At 39.5% G+C, this 21,266-nt stretch overlaps 1 protein-coding gene and 1 long non-coding RNA gene across 3 annotated transcripts in view; one reads left to right on the top strand and one right to left on the bottom strand.

The window, feature by feature from the left end:
• Positions 1-1,693: 1,693 nt before the first annotated feature.
• LOC139030622 (uncharacterized) lies at positions 1,694-4,748 on the bottom strand. Its single transcript, XR_011483014.1, has 2 exons — positions 4,102-4,748; positions 1,694-1,864 (listed from the first exon to the last, which is right to left on the bottom strand). It is a non-coding gene; the product is annotated as an uncharacterized lncRNA (long non-coding RNA).
• Positions 4,749-4,792: 44 nt separating this feature from the next.
• AMN1 (antagonist of mitotic exit network 1 homolog) overlaps positions 4,793-21,266 on the top strand; it is a 77,821-nt gene continuing 61,347 nt past the window's right edge. The window contains exon 1 of one of the 2 annotated variants that reach the window (XM_070453898.1): positions 4,793-4,926. In XM_070453898.1, the coding sequence (XP_070309999.1) occupies positions 4,889-4,926 (38 nt within the window). In that variant the 5' untranslated portion in view covers positions 4,793-4,888. The remainder of the gene's footprint in view (positions 4,927-21,266) is intronic. The other variant, XM_070453899.1, reaches the window with a different exon arrangement.

Raw genomic sequence — 21,266 nt, 5'->3', positions numbered from 1 at the left:
ATGCCTAACACATGTTGATCATTTATATTGGAAGTGATAGTAGTGTGAAAGTGTTAGTTGCTCAGTCACGTCCAACTTTTTCTGACACCCCATGGACTATAGCCCTCCACACTCCTCTATGAGATTTCTCAGGTTACAATACTGGAGCAGGTAGCCATTCCCTTCTCCAGGGAATCTTCCTGAGTCAGGGATCAAACCCAGGTCTTCTGCATTGCAGGTGGATTCTTTACCATCTGAGCTACCAGGGGAAGCACTTATATTGGAAGGGATTCACCTATTTATTTTCTCTTACTCCCCCAGGAGAACTCAGGTATTGTGGACTTATATGTTATTCCCTACTCTTTCTATTCCCAATATTAGCTTCCCCTTAAGTAAGATTTTTCAAGGAATCAGAGTCACAAAATTTCATAGATAAACATAATTGTACCTTGACAGAACATTCTGTTATTATTACTATTGCTGCAAATAAGTTAATAGATGCAGGAGTTGATGTACAAAAACAAACTTCTCATTCATGGGATTTTTTCCTTTACTAAATCCCCTACTGCTCAAAAATTGTTTTCTGCATTGTTTAACCCATACTTGTTTCTTTGATCATTTGTTTCTATTGACTATTTAGAACTGCTATTAACATTTGATTTATAGAATTAAGAAGACTGCTCATTTTATCTGCTTTATTTCTGTGCTCTACAGCCTAAACAATCTTGAGGCTGACTGTTAGGAAATTAAAATGGAGGAAGTCGTGTTCTGCCTTCAGAAGTAGGAGAGCAGGCCTCTGACCTGCCTGGACACTGCCGGGATTATGTGCCTGCCTGCAAGCTCAGCAAGTCAGAAGGCACTTTAGATAAGAAAGGGAGTCGGTCTGGGAACTCTTGAGCCCCTGGAGGTCTGGCCAACACCATGGGGTCGAATAAGTTTTATATCTCACAAGGTCAAACAAATAACATAATGTTGTTTAAATAAAATAAAACCAATCCCTCCCCTACAATTAAGATTCCCCAAACATCAGTCATCCTGTTACCTCACCACTGACCAATCAGAAAAAATTTCCTCAAGCTGATCACACACCTGCTGCCCTCATCCTTTATTGTTGTTTAGTCACCAATTGTGTCTGACTCTTTTGCGACTCCATGGACTTTAGCCCACTAGGCTACTCTGTCCATGGGATTTCCCAGGTAAGAATACTGTAGTGGATTACCATTTCCTTCTCCAGGGATCTCCCCAACCCAGGGATCAAACTCATGTCTGCAGCATTGGCTGGCAGATTATCACTGAGCCACCTGGGAAGCCCACCCTCACCCCCAGGGTTGTCTTTAAGAAATCTTGCCTGAAAGCCATGAAGAAAATTCTGATGTTTGGCACATCAGCTGCCTGTTTTCCTTGCTTGGAGCCTTGTACTTTCTCTCACCACAGTCCACTGTCAGTAGATTGGCTTGGCTTCAGGTAGGATGAGCAAGAGCTCAGTTCGATTCAGTGACAAAGAATGTCCCACAAAAATGAAAATATGTACTATTAATATCTTACCCTTCATAGAAAAAGTTTGCCTATTTCCTCCTCTATACTTGCCTCTCGCCACTTTCCATTGTAGCAAACCCAAACTATTTTCAGTCCCTAACAGACTGTTTTTCTCTCTGATCTGCTCTCCTCTCCCACCCCTCCATGGTGTTTCAACAGAACTAACTCCATTTTCACATTTAACAGTTGCTTTGATTGCCCTTTTTTATTTGTCTGGTTCAAGTGTTCACCACTGAATCCTCAGCACCCAGCACAATTCTTGCCCTTCTTCAGCACTGGTAAAAGTGTGGTGATTGAATTAGCAGCATCTTGAAGAAATGAACAATACTGTGTTCCAACTTTCAAAAGTCTGCAAAGGAAGACATATAAATGACAAATTAATTTACAAAGGAGAATTAAAAAGCATCAAAGAGTAGCAAGTATTCTGCAGTATAATCAAGTAGAGAGAATTTCACCAGGTGAAAGTTTCCCCTTCTTTAAAATTCTTCCTGATTTGAACACAAGACCCCTCTATGATGAAACTCTTACTGAGCTTTTTGTAGTCACATACTGTTCTCATCTGTAAAATAAAGCTAAATAATTCCAATTACCAAGGGAACATTTCTGCAAAGATGGGCACAATAAAGGACAGAAACGGTATGGACCTAACAGAAGCAGAACATATTAAGAAGAGGTGACAAGAATACACAGAACTATACAAAAAAGATCTTAATGATGCAGATAACCATGATGGTGTGATCACTCAGCTAGACCCAGACATCATGGGGTGCAAAGTCAAGTGGGCCTTAAGAAGCATCACTATGAACAAAGCTAGTGGAGGTGATAGAATTCCAGCTGAGCTATTTCAAATCCTAAAAGATGATGCTGTGAAAGTGCTGCACTCAATATGCCAGCAAATTTGGAAAACTCAGCAATGGCCACAGGACTGGAAAAGGTCAATTTTCATTTAAATCCCAAAGAAGGGCAATGCCAAAATTGTACAAACTACGACACAATTGCATTCATTTCACATGCTAGAAAGATTATGATGAAAATCCTTCAAGCCAGGCTTCAACAGTATGTGAACCGAGAACTTCCAGATGTACAATTTAGATTTAGAAAAGGCAGAGGAATCAGAGATCAAATTGCCAACACCTGTGGGATCATAAAACATCCACTTCTGCTTCACTGACTATGCTAAAGCCTTTAACTCTGTGGATCACAACAAACTGTGGAAAACTCTTAAAGAGATGGAAATACCAGACCACCTTACCTGTCTCCTGAGAAACCTGTATGCAGGTCAAGAAGCAACAGTTAAAACTGGACGTGAAACAACTGTTTCAAAATTGGGAAAGAAGTACATCAAGGCTATATATTCTCAACCTGTTTATTTAACTGACACAGAATACACCATGCAAAATGCCCGGCTGGATGAACCACAAGCTGGAATCAAAATTGCATGAAGAAATATCAACAATCTCAGATACAGAAATGACACCACCCTTATGGAAAAAAAGGAAGAGGAACTAGAGACTCCTGATGAAGGTGAAAGTGGAGGGTGAAAAAGCTGGCTTAAACTCAGCATTCAAAAAACTAAGATCATGCCATCCACTCCCATCACTTCATGGCAAATAGGTGGGGGGAAAATGGAAACAGTTCAGTTCAGTTCAGTGGCTCAGTCACATCTGACTCTTTGTGACCCCATGGACTGCAGCACAATAGGCTTCCCTGTCCATCACCAACTCCCAGAGCTTGCTCAAATTCATGTCCATCAAGTTGGTGATGCCTTTCAAACATCTCATCCTCTGTTGTACCCTCCTTCTCCTGCCTTTTATCTTTCCAAGCATCAAGGCCTTTTCCAATGAGTTAGCTCTTTGCATCAGGTGGCCAAAATACTGGAGTTTCAGCTTCAGCATCAGTCCTTCCAATGAAAGTTCACAGCTATTTCCTTTAGGATTGACTGGTTTGATTTCTGTTGGGCTCCAAAATCACTGTGGATGGTGACGGCAGCCATGAAATGACAAGACACTTGCTCCTTGGAAGAAAAGCTATGACATACCTAGAAAAGGTATTAATAAGCAGAGATATCACTTTGCCCACAAATGTCCATAAAGTCAAAGCTATGGTTTTTCTAGTATCATGTATGGATGTGAGAGTTGGACCATAAAGAAGGCTGAGCACTGAAGAGTTGATGCTTTCAACCTGTGGTGTTGGGAAAGACTCAGACTCTTGAGAGTCCTTTGGACAGCAGGAGATCAAACCAGTCAATCCTAAAGGAAATCAATCCTGATTATTCATTGGAAGGACTGATGTTGAAGCTGAAGCTCCAATACTTTGGCCACCTGATGCAAAGAGCCAACTCATTAGAAAAGACCTTGATGCTGGTAAAGATAAAAGGCAGGAGAAGAAGGGGCCGAGAGAGGATGAGATGATTAGATGGCATCATCAATTCAATGGACCTGAGTTTGAGCAAGCACAGGGAGATGGTGAAGGACAGGGAAGCCTAGCGAGCTGCAGTTCATTGGGTCGCAAAGAGTTGGACACAACTTGACTAACAAAAACAAATTCCAATTTCACAGGATTAAAGGAATATGGTTAATTTTTTACTATTTTTGGTTATGCTGGGTCTTCGTTGCTGCACGCAGGCTTTCACCAGTTGCAGTAGGGGGTAGGAGGCTACTCTTCCTTGTGGTCTCTTCTCTTCTACTGGAGCACAGGCTCCAGTAAAATGGGCTTCAGTAGTTGCAGCTCACGGCCCTAGTTACTCTGATGCCTGTGGAATCCTCCCCGACAAAGGATTAAACCCATGTCCCCTGCATTGGCAGGCTGATTCTTATCCACGGTACCATCAGGGAAGACCAGAATATGGTTAATTATTGAAAGCAGGTAGTTCAGTGCTCGATAAACGTCACTCTCCAGTCCCTAAAACACGCCCTTTGACGGTCATGGTTTCTGTATCTAAGAGGGTCTCCGGTGTGCATCCACTAATGCTGGGCCCAGCATGGAATGCACCCATGTAGTAATAGCGGCCACGCGCAGAGCCGCGAGGTTCCAGGGGGTCTTGGAGAGGTCCGGCGCCTGGCTAGCCCACCAGGGAAATCGCCCGAGCCGCGCCGGAGGGACTGCAGAATGACAACTCCCGCAGTCCTTCTCAGAGCCCAAGACTTCTCTCTAGTTTATCACACTGTCGCTCCGGCGCAGCGTGCAGGGCTCCGCCCCGAGGGGGCTACGCCATCCCTCTGTAGTCGCGAGCGCGCCGGCGCCTGGTCACCGGAAGAGCCGGGTGACGTCACGAGGGACTACGCGTTGCGCTGGAGGCGGGAGTTGACAGACGGTCTCTGGCTGAATCTCCGCGGCCCGGGGACCGCGGAAGAGGCTCCGAAGGGCGGCCGCGATGCCCAGCCCCCAGCGGGTCAGTCAGCTCCTGGATCTGTGAGTCCGCCCCGGCCCGCCTTCCTCTCGCCCCGCCCCGGCACAGCCCGCGCCCGCCAGCCCTCAGGGCACCCCATCCCCGCCCCCTTCCTGCCTCCCCTCGAGGAGGTTCACAGGCTGTTTCTGCTCCTGGGTTCGTGATTTGTCCTGTCCTGGCTGAGGACAATCGTGTCAAGTGGGCTGCCCGGCAGGCTTGCCCCTCTGACCTCCGATAGGTGTCCGAACTCAGCCTTGACAGCTCCTCGCCCAGGCGATTCCTGGCAGTGGCCTGTCTCTGACGGGAGCTAAAGCCTTAGTAAAATAAAACAAAACACTGGATGGGGCTCTCAAAAGCCTTCAGCAGAGTTACAGCCAGTTACTGTGATGGGGGTAATTATTGATTCTTTGACACAGTGCTTAAATCCCTGATTGCGCTTGCTGGGTTCAGCTCCCAGGGTCTGCCATTCTCCAGCTGTATGACTATGGGAGAGTAGCTTAACCTTACTGTGCCCGAGTTATTGATCTACAAAATTAGTATAATAACAGTACCTATCTCATGGGTTTATGTGCTGTGCTTAGTCGCTCGGTCGTGTCTGACTCTACGAACACATGGACTGTAGCCAGCCAGGCTCCTCTGTCCGTAGGGATTTTCCATGCCTGTGAAATATTCATATCAAGTTAAGCTCTCTGCAATTTCTTTTAATACTAAGTAGTCTTCTAAGGATTTAAGTGTGTTAAATTTACCCTCCCGGTAACGCTATGGCCTGTAACTGCCTAGTATTAAAAGAAATTGCAGAAAGCTTAACTTGATATGAATACTTTATAGGCATGTCATTATAGGATGGTTTATAAAGTGAGCATAAGGAAGTTCTTTAACCTTTGCAATGGTTTATGACATTAGGAGTTTACAGATGGTAGGAGATTGGTTAAAAATGCTTACTTTAGGCTATTTTAAGAAGACGATTTAAGTTGATTGTCAGAGGCATTTACAAGAAATAAGTTTCACTTATGTTCATGATATAAACTAGATTTGGTTTTGGTTATGTGACTTAACTGGTTTGGTCACCTTGAGGGATTTTTTTCAAGCCTGGTCTCGATTTATTTTATTTTAAAAAAATCCCCGACTTTCAGTCATTCTCTCAGCAAGCTGAGAGTGAACCAATATAGTGTTACTCTCACTACTCCTTCAATGTAGGCCCTGGGATGAATGGTCTTGTAGTTGCCCTTACCAGCAGTTGCATAGTCACCCTGGACACTGGCAGTAGGATCTTCTTGTTCTTCCAGTTGTCTAACACTAATGGATAACATTTGATGTGTGAGTAGCCACTGAAGACATTTAGAACTCTAGAGAGGATACACTGCATTAAGGAGGCTAATATGATGACTATCAGGAGAATAACAGCCAAGTATTGAAAAGGATTCTCCAGAGCAGAGATTTCCAACTAAATAATCAAGAGAAGCATGTGTGTGTTAAGTCACCTAAGTCATATCCAACTCTTTGCGACCCTATGGACTGTAGCCTGCCAGGGTCCACTGTACATGGGATTCTCCAGGCAAGAATACTAGAGTGGGTTGGCATTTCCTTTTGCAGGAGATCTTCCTGATCCAGGGATTGAGCCCGTGTTTCAGAAGTGTTGCCTGTTTGATAAAAGATTGGCATCTAGTCTTCGGATTTTTTTTTTTTAACCAGTTATTCTGTTAAGTCCGTGTGCCCAGTGAGGCGCATTAATACTAAAACACTAGAGTTTGAAACAGAGATTTATTACAGATTCATATAAGGAGATGGGTGGTTCATGCCCTAAGAAACCCAAAGTTACTGAAAGCTTTCAGCAAGCCCCTTTAAAAGTAAAAGGTGAGGGAGGGGCGTGGTTAGTTGTTACAAACTTCTTGTGTAAGATCCTTTGCTCTTGAGGTCAGGTCATGGTCAGGTAACAACACTCCTGTAAATCTCTACCAAATGAATGTTATTCTGTGTCTTGACAAAAAAGGGCAAGGTCCCAAGGCATAACTTTTACCCTCCAATAGCCCAGTCCTGGCTAATAGGAGGCAGATCTCAGTTGGCAGCTCTCTCAGGGACAGGTTCCCACATCCTGCCCAGATGTCATCTCTGAGGGAGCCAGGCGCCCAATCCAACTGGCCCTCAGTCTCCTCAAGCCACCCACATAGGGAGACCAGGTTCAAGGCCTGGGCCAAGGCTGGTGGAGGGCCTTAGTAAGGGCTCTAGAGCCCTATAGAAGAACGTATTTCTTAGTGTGTTCCCTGGGCGCTCCAGCTCACCTGCTGGGCCAAGGCTGAGTGAGCTGGAGGGCCTCCAGGAGAAGGCTTGAATCTGCCTTTTACCTCACTCTCCACCTAATGACCACCACACCAATGACCCTTGGGTAAATCACTTCCCTAATGGTCCCTCACTGACAGTTACTTGTGGGCAGGGCCCACTGAGGCACTGAGCAATGACTATGCAAGACCTGTTGCCTAGTAACAGGGTGCATAGTAGTGAGGCACAGCAACGGCTGCCTGCTAAGGGCTGTGCTCATCTTGCTCTCTCATAATAGTACATACACCTCCGTCTTGGGTAGTCAGGGTGTCTAAGGCTATGCAGTTGCCTAAAATAACTCTGGCTAAACAATGTCTAGATTCTTGCTGTGATTATAGGGATTTTGCATAGGATAAGGTCTCACCTAGTGAGATTTAAGTGCAGTTTTTTGTTGGTGTCTTTTCCAGTAAACTGAGTTTCTAGGTTTTAATATATGTGGCATTGTCTTGTTTTAGAAGCAGACCACAGAAAGCTTTATGGACCTGGTGGAAATAAGCCTTTCAGTATTACATTAGTGTCTTATAGTACTGAACTTTGTTATGGTTACTTAGGATGGGATTAACATGAAGATGCCTTATTTTAGGAAGAAGTGTGATAGGTAAGCTTCCATGTAAGTAAGCTTTTATATGGTGTAAGCAATCAGTTATTTAATAAGTATTACTATGGAAACAAAAGAAAGGCAAAGATTAAAGATTAGTTGGAACAAAGTATAAATGCAGTTGTTGAGTCTAGAGAGCAGCCAGTCAAGAAAATTTGGAGAGCTGAGCCTAGATTTTTAGATGGTGGAATGAAGACGGCAGTTTTAAACTGATAGATTTTCCTGGTTTGCAGTTTGAATGTCAGTGATGATGTCATCAGGTGTTCTGCTGAGGTCTGAGTGGCCTACATAGAAGGAAGTATGAAGGTTGTTTTTTTGTTTGTACATGATCCATTGTGGTGAATTCTCTGAAGTCTATATCAAGACCTATAGCTTTATCTTGTAGGGTTTGAGGAAAAGAACAGTTTAAGTTTTAATTTCAAGTCAGAAGGGTGGGAGAAAATTGAAAATATTCATTTGGAGAGTTGTAGCCAGATGTTAGAGAAAACCATAAGAGTTCAGGATCCAGTCTAGTTTACAGTTAGAAACAAAACCCCAAAGAAAATAAGCAGGACTAGAATTTGATTATGGGTATGCCAAAGATTTCTGTTTAAACATAATTTTTCTCTCTATAGTCATTTTTACCAATGATAATCATAGTAAGTAATTTGTTTGTAACATAAGTCCAATCTCTTTAAACTTGATTTGTTATTTACAGAAGTACAGCAAGAATAGATTTTATGTGCATTCTCAAATATGATATTCCAAGCAAAGCTTTGGTAATATCCAAGGGCCTTTATTGACTCTATAAAGTAAACTTTAGGGACTTCTCTGGTGGTCCAGTGGTTAAGAATCCACCTTCCAATACAGTGGACCCAGATCCGATCCCTGGTCAGGAACTAAGATCCCACAGGCCCTAGGGCAAATAAGCCCCTATGTACCACAACTGCGGAGCCCACTATCTCTGAAGCCTGTGTGGCAACAAACGATCCCTCGTGCAAAAACTAAGACCCATCACAGCCAAAAACGAACAAACAAATATATATATTTTAAAGTCAACTTTAGATACTTAAAACTGACTTAACAAGGAAACTCAGGTTACATCTTTAAAAGCCTCTTTATGCTAAGAAGCCAAGCCAAGGACTTAGCAGTTATGTCCTATTACAGGGAGAACAAATTCTTATTGAATTTGTGCAAATGTCTATTGCCATGAAAATAGGAATACTCAATAACAGGGTTTTTAAAATTTGTTTTAATTCTGAAGGAATCAGATAAGGAGAAAAAGAAAAATGTTTCCTTTTTGTTTACAAAAGTATACCAAATTGTTGTAGGTTTAGATAACTTAGAAGGAGAGGGAAAAAAAGATTTTAAATCTGGAAAACAAGCATTAAAGAACCACAGTGTTTCAAGGAAAGTCATAAAAGTTAGTTATTTTCATCAGTTCATTTGGTTCCTTGGAATTAAACTTTATTTTCCCTTATCTTGGGTTAGCAGTTTTATGAATTAAGCAGTTTCTCCATTAGAGTTCTAGAAATTCTTACTCAGTTTACTGGTGTCATCTTAAAGTTATCAGAAAGCAATATTCTAGAGTACTTGTCAGGGTCCTTTCTGTGAATCTCCACAAAGACAAAGCATTCTGGGCTACAGTTGATTGTAAATACTTTCTGAGAAGAATTGAGAGTAGAACAATAACTCTCTGTGAATGACAAAAGACTTAAAAATAGCCATGGTTAAAGATCTGATGAGAATTCCCTGTTAAAAAAAATGATGAAATTGTCAGATAAATTCAGCTATTTCTATGACAAACGATATTTTAAGATGACTGATAACATTATACTAGGATGTGTCAGATTTCTAAGAATTTCATGCAATTTCTGGAACACATATTAATGACATTTTGCTGTTGTCCAGTCAGTTGTGTCCGACTCTTTGCAACCCATGGACTGTAGCACACCAGGCTTCCCTGAAGTCCATCAGCAATTCCTGGAGCTTGCTCAAACTCATATCCATCGAGTCAGTGATGCCATCCAACCGTCTGATCCTCTATCGTCCCCTTCTCCTCCCGCCTTCAATCTTTCCCAGCATCAGGGTCTTTTCCAGTGAGTTGGCTCTCTGCATCAGGTGGCCAAAGTATTGGAGCTTCAGCTTCAGCATCAGTCCTTATAATGAGTAATCAGGATTCGTTTCCTTTAGGATTAACTGGTTTGATCTCCTTGCAGTCCAAGGGATTCTCATGAGTCTTCTCCAACACCACAGTTGAAAAGCATCAATTCTTCTGCGCTCAGCCTTCTTTATGGTCCAACTCTCACATCCCATACAGGACTACTGGAAAAACCATAGCTTTGACTAGATGGACCTTTGTCGGCAAAGTAATGTCTCTGCTTTTGATTATGCTGTCTAGGTTGATCTTAGCTTTTCTTCCAAGGAGCAAGCATCTTTTAATTTTATGGCTGCAGTCATCATCTGCAGTGATTTTGGAACCCAAGAAAATAAAGTCTGTCACTGTTTCCATTGTTTCCCCATCTACTTGCCATGAAGTGATGGGACAAGATGCCTTGATCTTAGTTTTTTTTTTTTTTTCATTTATTTTTATTAGTTGGAGGCTAATTACTTTACAATATTGTAGTACAATTTTGTCATACATTGACATGAATCAGCCATAGATTTACATGTATTCCCCATCCCAATCCTCCCTCCCACCTCCCTCTCTACCTGATCCCTCTGGGTCTTCCCAGTGCACCAGGTCAGAGCACTTGTCTCATGCATCCAACCTGGGCTGATCTTAGTTTTTTGAACGCTTAGTTTTAAGCCAACTTTTTCACTCACCTCTTTTATTTTCATCAAGAGGCTCATTAGAGAACCCCATGAACAGTATGAAAATTCAGACAGAAATTAGTGTAAATAAATAATTTTAAAAAATAAAGCCCAAAAGCCTTATCTCTTGTCATGTTGCAAAGGTTCAGTTTTCCTAACTAATTACAGACCTGATAAAGATAACATGAAGCATAGGAAATTATTTTGCTAAGACACAAAATCTCTAGTTTCTAGATAGATTATACAAAAGGTAAAGAAAAACCTTTTGTAATATTAAGAGCAGACAAGTAATCTAAGAAACTTTTTAACACGGGGGGCAGGGAACCTCCAATTTGTATCAGTTTATTACTGAGCTCATTTTAAAAACCCTTATAAATAAATCTATTTATGTTTAGCTAAATTTGACCTTTTAACATAAAATTTATAAACAAGCAACTTTCTGTATTCACTTAGACTTTGTATTAGTCCTTTTTTTCATTTTGGAATAATCAGTAATTTTACTTTACAAAGTTACTGTATAAAATTACTCCCATTCTTTCCATAACAAAAACACAACCTATATTCTTTACATATTCTTCCCTGATAGCTCAGTTGGTAAAGAATGCACCTGTGATGGGGCGACCCCAGTTCGATTCCTGGGTCAGGAAGATCCCCTGGAGAAGGGATAGGCTACCCACTCCAGTATTTTTGAGCTTCCCTGGTGGCTCCATTGGTAAAGAATCCACCTGCAGTGCAGGAGACCTGGGTTTGATTCCTTGGTCAGGAAGATCCGCTGGAGAAGGAAGCAGCTACCCACTCCAGTTTTCTGGCCTGGAGAATTCCATGGACAGAGGAGCCTGGCAAGCCAACATCAGTGGGATTTCAAAGAGTTGGACACAACTGATCGGCTTTCCCTTTTGTATAAAAATACATCCCATTTCTGTCTCGTACCTTGTATACAAAGTTGTTTTCTTTCATTTTTGTTTCTAGTATTTATTTTTATATATTGATTATTAAATTTAACTTTTATTAACTTTTATTTTCCAGTGGAAACTCAGAAGCATGCAGCTGTTGAACTGTCATATAGCAGCATCCTGTAGTAGATTAGCAAATTCATGAATACGTAATTACAAAACATACTTTTAGAGACATGTTTTTTTACAGTACAACTTTTTCTCACAGTTTTTTTGAGAAATAATTGACATGCAGCACTGTGTAAGTTTGAAATATACTGCATAATGACTTGATTGACATATACAGTTAAGTTCAGTGAACATCCATCATCTTATATAGATACAAAATAAAATAGAAAAAAAAAGATTTTTCTCATGATGAGAACTCTTAGGAATTATTCTCCTAACAACTTTTATATGTGACATACAGTGTTAGCTGTATTTGTTGTGTTGTGCATTCCATCCCTAGCACCTATTTATCCTATAACTGCAAGTTTGTACCTTTTAATGCCTTCATCCAATTCCCCCAGCCTCTGGTAATCACAAATCTGATATCTTTCTATGAATTTGTTTTTTGTTTTTAAAGTATAATTGTCCTACAACACTACATTAGTTCCTGTTACACACAATAGTGATTCAGTATTTCTACACATTTCAAAGTAATAATCACAATAAATCTAGTTACATGATCTCACCATATAAAGATATTTTATAGTTTTTTATTATATTCTATACACTGTGTATTTCATACCCATGACTCATTTATTTTGCAACTAGAAGTTTGTGCCTCTTAATCCCCCTCATCTATTTTTTCCTCACCCCATCCCCTCCCCTCTGACAGCCATCTGTTTGTTCTCTATATCTGTAGCTATATCTGTTTTGTTATGTGCAGTTTTGTTTTTTAGATTTCACATATAAGTGAAATTACATAGTATTTGTCTTTCTCTGTCTGACTTATCTCACTTAAGCATCATGCCTTCTAGGCCCATTTATATTGTTGCAAATGGCTATATTTCATTCTTTTTAATGGCTAAATAATATTCCATTTTGCAATATATTTCACATTATCATCTCTTGATGGGTGCTTAGGTTGCATCCATATCTTTATTATAAGTAATGCTGCATTGAATATAGTATAGTATATATCTTATTAAATTAGTTTTTGTTTTCTAAAGATAAATACTTAGGAGTGGAATTGCTGGATCATATGGTGGTTCTATTTTTAATATTTTGAGGAATCTCCATACTGTTTTCCATAGTTGCTGCAGCAATTTACATTCTCACCAGCAGTGCACATGACTTCCGTTTTCCCCATTCTAACAGGTGTGAGTTGATATCTCGTGGTTTTGATTTGTATTTCCTTGATGATTAGTGAAACAATCATCTCTTCACATGCCTCTTGGCCACCTGTGTGTCTTCTTTGGAAATAATCTATTCTGGTCCTCTGCTCATTTTTTAAGTTGTTTGTTTTTTAATGTTGAGATGTATGAATTCTTTGTATATTTTGGTTGTTAACCCCTTATCAGATATATTGTTTGCAAATATCTTTATATTCACTAGGTGGCCTTTTGTTTTGTTGATAGTTTCCTTCACTTTGCAAAACCTTTTTAGTTTAATTTAGTCTCATTTGTTTATGTTTGCTTTTGTTTCCCTTGCCTGAGGAGACATAACCCTACAAGTATTGCGAGGGCCAGTGTCAGAGAGCTTAACTACCTATGTTTTATTCTAGAATTTTTATGCTTTCAGGCCTTTCATTGAAGTCTTTAATCCAATTTGAGTTTATTTTTATATATGGCATGAGAAAATGTTCTAATTTTACTTCTTTAAATGTAACTGTTCAATTTTCCCAGCAATGATTATTGAAGAGAATCTTTTCCTCACTGTATATTCTTGCCCCTATGTCATAGTTTAACTGACCAAAAATGTTTATTTCTGGACTTTATCTTATGCTCCATTTAACCTAATGTGTATGTTTTTGTGCCAGTACAATACTGTTTTGATTTCTGTAGATTTGTAGTACAGTGTGAAATCAGGAAGCATGATACTTCCATCTGTGTCCTTCTTACTCAAGATTGTTTTGGCTGTTGGGGGGTCTTTTGTGTTTCCATACAAATTGTCAGATTATTTTTTCTAGTTCTATGAAAAATGCCAGTGGTGTTTTGATAGGGATTGCATAGAATCTATAGATGGCCTTGAGTAGTATGATCATTGCAACAATATTAATTCTTTCAGTTCATGAACACAGTGTATCTTTTCATCTATTTGTATCATCTTCAATTTCTTTCATCAGTGCTTTATAGTTTTCTGAGTACTGATCTTTTACCTCCTTAGTTATATTTATTCCTAGGTACTTTATTCTTTTTGATGTAGTTGAACATGGGATTTTTTTTTAATTCCTCTGTCTGATGGTTCATTGTTAATATACAGAAATGCAACAGATTTCTGTATATTGTATCCTGCAAGTTTACTGAATTCATTGATCAATTATGGTTTTTTAGATGGTGGTTTTTGGATTTTCTAAGTGTAGTATCATGTCATCTGCAAACAGTGATGGTTTTAATTCTTCCTTTCTTATCTTGATTCCTTTTATTTGTTTTTCTTTTCTCATTGCTGTGGCTTACAATACTATGTTGACTAGAATTGGTGAGGGTGGGTATCTTTGTCTTGTTCCTTATCTTAGAGGAAATGCCTTCAACTTTTCACTGGTATGATGTTAGATGTGGGCTTGACATATATGGCCTTTATTATGTTAAGGTACATTACTTCTATACCAACTTTGTTGAGAGTTTTTATCATAACTAGATGTTGAATTTTGTCAAAAGTTTTTCTGCATCTATTGAGATGATGATATTTTTCTTCAATATGTTAATGTGGTATAACACATTGATTTCTTTGTGGATATTGAACTATTCAAGGATGAGATTGATTCATCCCATCCCTGGAATAAACCCCCATTGATCATTGTATATGACTCTTTTAATGTTCTATTGAATTCAGCTTGCTAATATTTTGATGAGGATTTTCACATTTATGTTCATCAGTGATGTTGGCCTGTAATTTTCTTTTTTGTGGTATCTTTCTCTGGTTTGGGTATCAGATTGATGATATTCACTCACAGAATGAGTTTGGACGTGTTCCTTGGTCTTCAATTTTTTGGATTAATTTGGGAAGAACAGCTGTTAACTTTTTTCCTAAATGTTTGGTAGAATTCACTTATAAAGCCATCTGGTCCTGAAGTTTTGTTTGTTGGGAGATTTTTTAATTACTGATTCAATTTAATTCAAATTCATAACTGGCCTGTCCATATTTTCTATAGTGTAATTTTTTAATATTCAAGAGGTGTGTTTATTACTAAACCTCAGTAGGGACTTCTCTGGCTGTCCAGTGGTTAAGAACCAGCCTCCCATGCAGGGGACTTGAGTTCAATCCCTGGTTGGGAAACTAAGATTCCACGTGCTGCAGGGCAATTAATTCTGCACGCCACAACTATTGAGCCCACACACCACAACTAGAGAGAAGCCCTCATACTACAATGAAGAGCCTTTGTGCCACAAGCAAGGTCCCAAGTATTGCAACTAAGATCCAACATAACTAAAAATAAAATAATAATAATTTTTTTTAAAAATTAAAAAATAAACAATTGTAAAAATTAAAAAGCCAAAAGTAGGTAAAAATTAATGTTTCAGTATATTATCATATTTAGAAGCAGCTTAGAAAAGCTATGCTAGGTAATGACTATCCATCATTTAATTTAACTTAGTATAGATTTTTATCTTACATCTATTTACTCTACTTGTTTTTAATAAATATGCTTGGCCTTAAACATTAAACTGCTAATAATCATCTTATATTGTTTTTCTTGCTGACAAATCTTATAGCATAGAAATAGCACAAACTTCTTTGACTATTAAACCTGGGTAGACATGGTTGTGTGTTCACATTATATTTAATATTGACAACCCTGAAGAAGCCTGTTTATTAAACCGACACATTTAAGTTGGCTTTTATTTAGCAAAGTTTATTCCAGATTATACAAACTTGAAAAACATGTGGGTTAGTCTCTATAATTTATATAAGTGCTTATTTTCCTTTAAGTAAATTAAATAGAGCTCTTTAAAAATTTTCATAATGCATCTATATGCATAAATAGACACAGAGATCATATAACTTTCATTTTAAAATTTTAGCCATGCGTCAGGTACAATAATATAAAGCTTAAAAATTTTTTTTTTTTAAATAGCTGAATCTAAATTGTTTCTGACAGATGGAATAAATTAAGGTTACCTGCTTATGGCCAGAGTTTATTTTACCAAAATTTTTCTGTTTGTGTGCTGTAAGGATTCTTTTAGGGAAGCTATTTTTGGTGTCGTTTTGTCTTTTAGAAGTTTTTGCCTACCATTGTCTCTGAGAAGTTTGGGATATTCTTTTTTTAAGGGTGTCACTAAGGTAGACTATTATATCTAAATTAAAGATTCCCCAAAGTGGCCACTGCAAATCCAGTTATCCTTCATAGAGTTCACCCATTTTTTCAAAAAGTCTCAAGATCTTGGTCTGTGATTTGGACCAGGTAGAACCCATCTTCACCTTAGATTCTCTAGGACATCTTAACTCTGAGGGGTCCTGTTTTTGAACAGCTGTTCTGAAATCAGGGGATTACTCCTCCCCACCCCCCACTTTTTGAATAGAGTCAGGTACTTACCAAAAAGTTTCAGTAACAATTCTTAGTAAAATTGGAGAGCTAAAAATAATAATAATAAAAAATAAATAAAGAGCTAATAATAATAATAATAATTAATAAATAAATAATATAATAAAATAAAATTGGAGAGCTCAACACAAAAGGGAGTGATGCTTGGATCCAAGAGAGATTTACCATGAAACTCCGCGGTCAATGAGAAAATAGTGAGCATAATGAACTCTATTAGTACTGGCGCTTGTTTACTCACCAGGCTCTTGACTAATCAGGGATTGTCTATAGGTCTCACTTCTGACACCAAAAACTGTCAAAAGAAAATAAGGAGAGATTTATTTGTTATGAATATTTTTTTGAATGAAGGAGAAGCTATCCATGAACAGAGACTTCAAACTGAAAGTGGTTAGAAGTTCAGAGTTATGTAGTTACAGGATGGTTTATAAAGCAAGAATGAGAAAGTCATTAAATATTTACAATGATTGGTTATTACAGTGGAAGTTTACGGATGACAAGAATTTGGTTAAAAATATTTATCTTATACTGTTTTGGAAGATGATATAAGTTTTGCCTATTGTTATCAAAAGTATATACAAGAAATAGCCTAAGTTAGCTTTTGCTTAAGTTCATGAAATAATCTAAAGTTTCACTTATGTAGCATAACTGGTTTTGTTTTCTTGGAGGATTTTCAAGCTTGGTTTCCATTTTATTTTAACACTAGCAAGTAATATATACTACTAAATGCTAGTTATTGTTATTATTAATTATTTCACACCAGAAATTGTGCTGGAAATTGCAGTTATAAAGGCAATTGTTTGTCTCTAGGAACTTTCACTCTATTAATATTGCCACAAAAAAAGACTGAGAAGGGACTTCCCTGGTAGTCCAGTGGTTAAGAATCCGCCTTGCAATGCAGGGGATGCATGTTCAATCACTGGTTGGGGAACTAAGATCCCACATGCTGCAGAACAACTAAGCCCATGTGCCAAAACTGGAGAAGCATGGGCTGCAACTGAAAGATCCTTAATGACACAATGAAGATGCCATGTGCCACAACAAAGACCTGATGCAGCCAAATATACAAGTTAAATAAATAAATGTATTTTTAAAAAAAGACTGAGAAGAACAATTGCTTTAATCTACCAAATTCCTTCTAAAAGAACAAGATATGACATTTATGTTATATCTCATAAACTTCTGACCCTCAATCCACAATCGCTTTTCATAAAAGAGAAATCTGTTGATTCTCCTTTATGTAGACTCAGACTTGTATAGAGTCTTGAATAAAGTATCTTGGTTTAGTTCTTGGCATAGTTTTTATATTTCATCTGAACAGAATATCTTTTCTATCAGTAAAGAAAGAGTGGTTCGGCATCTGAGAAAGCTGAGCAGCCATGGCACCTCAAAGGGTTCATGGGGCCACTTCAGAGGTTTCCCAAGGCCCATGGAGGCCTCAGAGGTCTTCTCCACCCACCGACACCTCAACCTTCCTCCATAGCATCAGCTTCAGGCTTCACAAAAGTGAAAAAAAGCCAGGAGTAAGACAAAACCTGTACAAATAAATCCACAAGTCAAAACAGCTGCAGTCAAATTCATGGAAAGCAAAGAACTTGATAAGCAAAAGTTACCAGAAAGATGGCAGAGTAGAAAGACATGCATTCATCTTCTCCTATGAGAACTCCAAAGTTGCAACTAATAGCTGAACAACCATTGACAGGAGAATGTTGGATCCCACCAAAAAAAGATACCACATGTCCAAGGGCAAAGGATAAGCCCCAACAAGACAGTAGGAGGGGCAAAATTGTGTTTTGAATCAAACCCCATACCCACCAGGGAAGCTCGGAGGGCTCAAACAAAACATTATGCACACCAGGACCCAGGGACCCCATAAGAGATTGAGCCAGACCTGCCTTTGAGTGTTTGTCTCCTGTGGGGGCATGGATCAGCAGTGGCCTGCTGTGAGGACAGGGACTCTGGCTGCAGCAGACCTGGGAGGCGTGGCATGTAAGCCCCACCATAGACCCACAGAGCAGAACAATTATACCAAAGAATTTCTCGCACTGTTGCAAAAGTTCTAGGGCCACAACATATTTCCCAACCTGGGGATCCAGTAAAGGGACTGAGAACCCCCAGAGAATTTGACTTTGAAGGCCAGTGGGATTTGATTACAGAACTTCCACAGGACCAGGGCAACACTCTTGGAGGGCACAAACAAAACCTTGTGTGCACCGGGACCCAGAAGAAAGGAGCAGTGACCCCAATAGAGACTGAGCCAAACTTCCCTGTGAGTGTCCAGGAGTCTCTGGGGGAGGCGTGGATCGACAGTGGCCGGCCATGGGGTAAGGAGCACTAAATACAACAGTCCTGGCATAAGCCCTTTTGAAGAAGGTCACCAACCCCATACCATAGTTGCCTAAGACCAAACTACAGGGAGGAAACACAGCTCCACCCATCAACAGAAAATTAGATTAAAGATTTATTGAGCATGGGCCATCAGAGCAAGACCCATATTCCCCCACAACCAGGCCCTCCCATCAGGAAGCTTCACAAGCCTCTTATCTTTATCCTTCAGAGGGCAAACAGAATGGAAACCACAATTACAGAAAACTAAGCAAACTGATCACTTGGATCACAGTCCTGTCTAACTCAGTGAAACGGAGCCATGATGTGTAGGGCCACCCAAGACAGATGGGTCATGGTGGAGAATTCTGACAAGACATAGTCCACTGGAGAAGGGGATGGCAAACTACTTCAGTATTCTTGCCTTGAGAACCTCATGAACAGTATGAAAAGACAAAAAGATATGACATGGAACGATTAACTCCCCAGGTCAGTAGGTGCCCAATATGCTACTGGAGAAGAATGGAGAAATAGCTCCAGAAAGAATGAAGAGGCTGAGGCAAGGTGAAAACAATGCCCAGTTTACACAATTATATGTGAAAGTGGCAAATAGAGTCAAGAGATTAGATCTGGTAGATAGAGTGCCTAAAGAACTATGAACGGAAGTTTGTATCATTGTACCAGAAGCTGTGATCAAAACCACCCCCAAGAAAAAGAAATGCAAAAAGGCAAAATGGTTGTCTGAGAAGGCCTTACAAATAGCTGGGAAAAGAAGAGAATCAAAAGACAAAGGAGAAGAGGAAATATATATCCATTTGAATGCAGAGTTTCTAAGAATAGCAAGGAGATTAAGGAAGGCTTCTTAAGTGATCAATACAAAGAAATAGAGGAAAACAATAGAATGGGAAAGATTGGAGATTTCTTCAAGAAAATTAGATAAATCAAGGGAACATTTCATGCAACGATGGGCACAATAAAGGAGAGAAACGGCAAGGACTTAACAGAAACAGAACATATTAAAAAGAGGTTGCAAAAATACACAGAAGAACTATACAAAAAAAGATGTTCATGACCCAGATAACCACGATGGTGTGGTCTCTAACCTAGAGCTAGACATCCTGGAGTGCAATGTCAAGAGGGCCTTAGGAAGCATTACTACCAGTGGAGGTGATAAAATTCCAGCTGAACTATTTCAAATCCTAAAAGATGATGCTGCACTTAATATTGCCAGCAAATATGGATTAATCAGCAATGGCCATAAGACTGGAAAAGGTCAGTTTTCATTCTAATCCCAAAGGAAGGCAATGCCAAAGAATGTTCAAACTACTGCACGATTGCACTCATCTCACACACTAGCAAAGTAATGCTCAAAATTCTCCATGCTAGGCTTCAGCAGTACATGAACTGAGAACTTCCAGATGTTCAAGCTGGATTTAGGAAAGTCAGAGGAACCAGAGATCAAATTGCCAACATCCATTTCATCATAGAAAAGCAAGAGAATTCTAGAACATCTACTTCTGCTCCATTGACTATGCTAAAGCCTTTGACTGTGTGGATCACAGCAAACTGTGGAAAATTCTTCAAGTGATAGGAATATCAGACCACCTTATCTGCCTCCTGATAAATCTGTATGCAGGTCAAGAAGCAACAATTAGAACCAGACATGGAACAATGGACTGATCCCAATTGGGAAAGGAGGACGTCAAGCCTGTATGTTGTCACTTTGCTTATTTAACTTCTATGCAGAGTGTATCATGTGAAATGCTGGACTGGATGAAACACAAGCTGAGATCAGGATTGCCGGGAGAAATAACAATAACCTCAGATGTGTAGATGATATCACCCTTATGGCAGAAAGCGAAGAGGAACTAAAAAGCCTCTTGATGAAAGTGAAAGAAGAGTGAAAAAGCTGGCTTAAAACTCAAAATTCAGAAAACTAAGATCATGGCATCTGGTTCTATCACTTTATGGCAAATAGATAGGGAAACAGTGGAAACAATGACAGACTTTATTGTCTTGGGCTCCAAAATCACTGCAGATGGTGATTGCAGCCATGAAATGAAAAGACGCTTGCTCCTTGGAAGAAAAGCTGTGACCAACCTAGACAGCATATTAAAAAGCGGAGACATTCCTTTACTGACGAAGGTCAGTGTATTCTAAACTAGGGTTTTCCCAGTAATCATGTATGGATGTGAGAGTTGGGCTATAAAGAAAGTTGAGTGCCAAAGAATTGATGCTTTTGAACTGTGGTGGTGGAGAAGACTCTTGAGAGTCCCTTGGACAACAAAGAGATCAAACCAGTCAATCCTAAAGGAACTCAGGCCTGAATATTCATTGGAAGGACTGATGCTGAAGCTGAAGCTCCAATACTTTGGCCACCTGATGCAAAGAACAATGAGCAATCATTGGAAAAGACCCTGATGCTCAGAAAGATAAAGGCAGGATGAGAGAGGATGAGATGATTGGATGGCATCATCGATTCAATGGACATGAGTTTGATCAAGCTCTGGGAGTTGGTGAAGGACAGGGAAGCCTGGCATGCTGCAGTCTATGGGGTCATTAATAGTTGGATACAACTTAGTGGCTAAACTGAACTAAACTGAAAGACACAGTAAGTTAAGAGTAGAAGTTAGAAAAACAGACTACCAGGGTTCTATACATACATGTAACATTTACTAGTTATATAGCCTTATG

The sequence above is a fragment of the Odocoileus virginianus genome, chromosome 23, assembly GCF_023699985.2.
Source record: "Odocoileus virginianus isolate 20LAN1187 ecotype Illinois chromosome 23, Ovbor_1.2, whole genome shotgun sequence".
Taxonomy (NCBI): Eukaryota; Metazoa; Chordata; class Mammalia; order Artiodactyla; family Cervidae; genus Odocoileus; species Odocoileus virginianus.
This window is presented reverse-complemented; position numbering and strand designations above follow the sequence as displayed.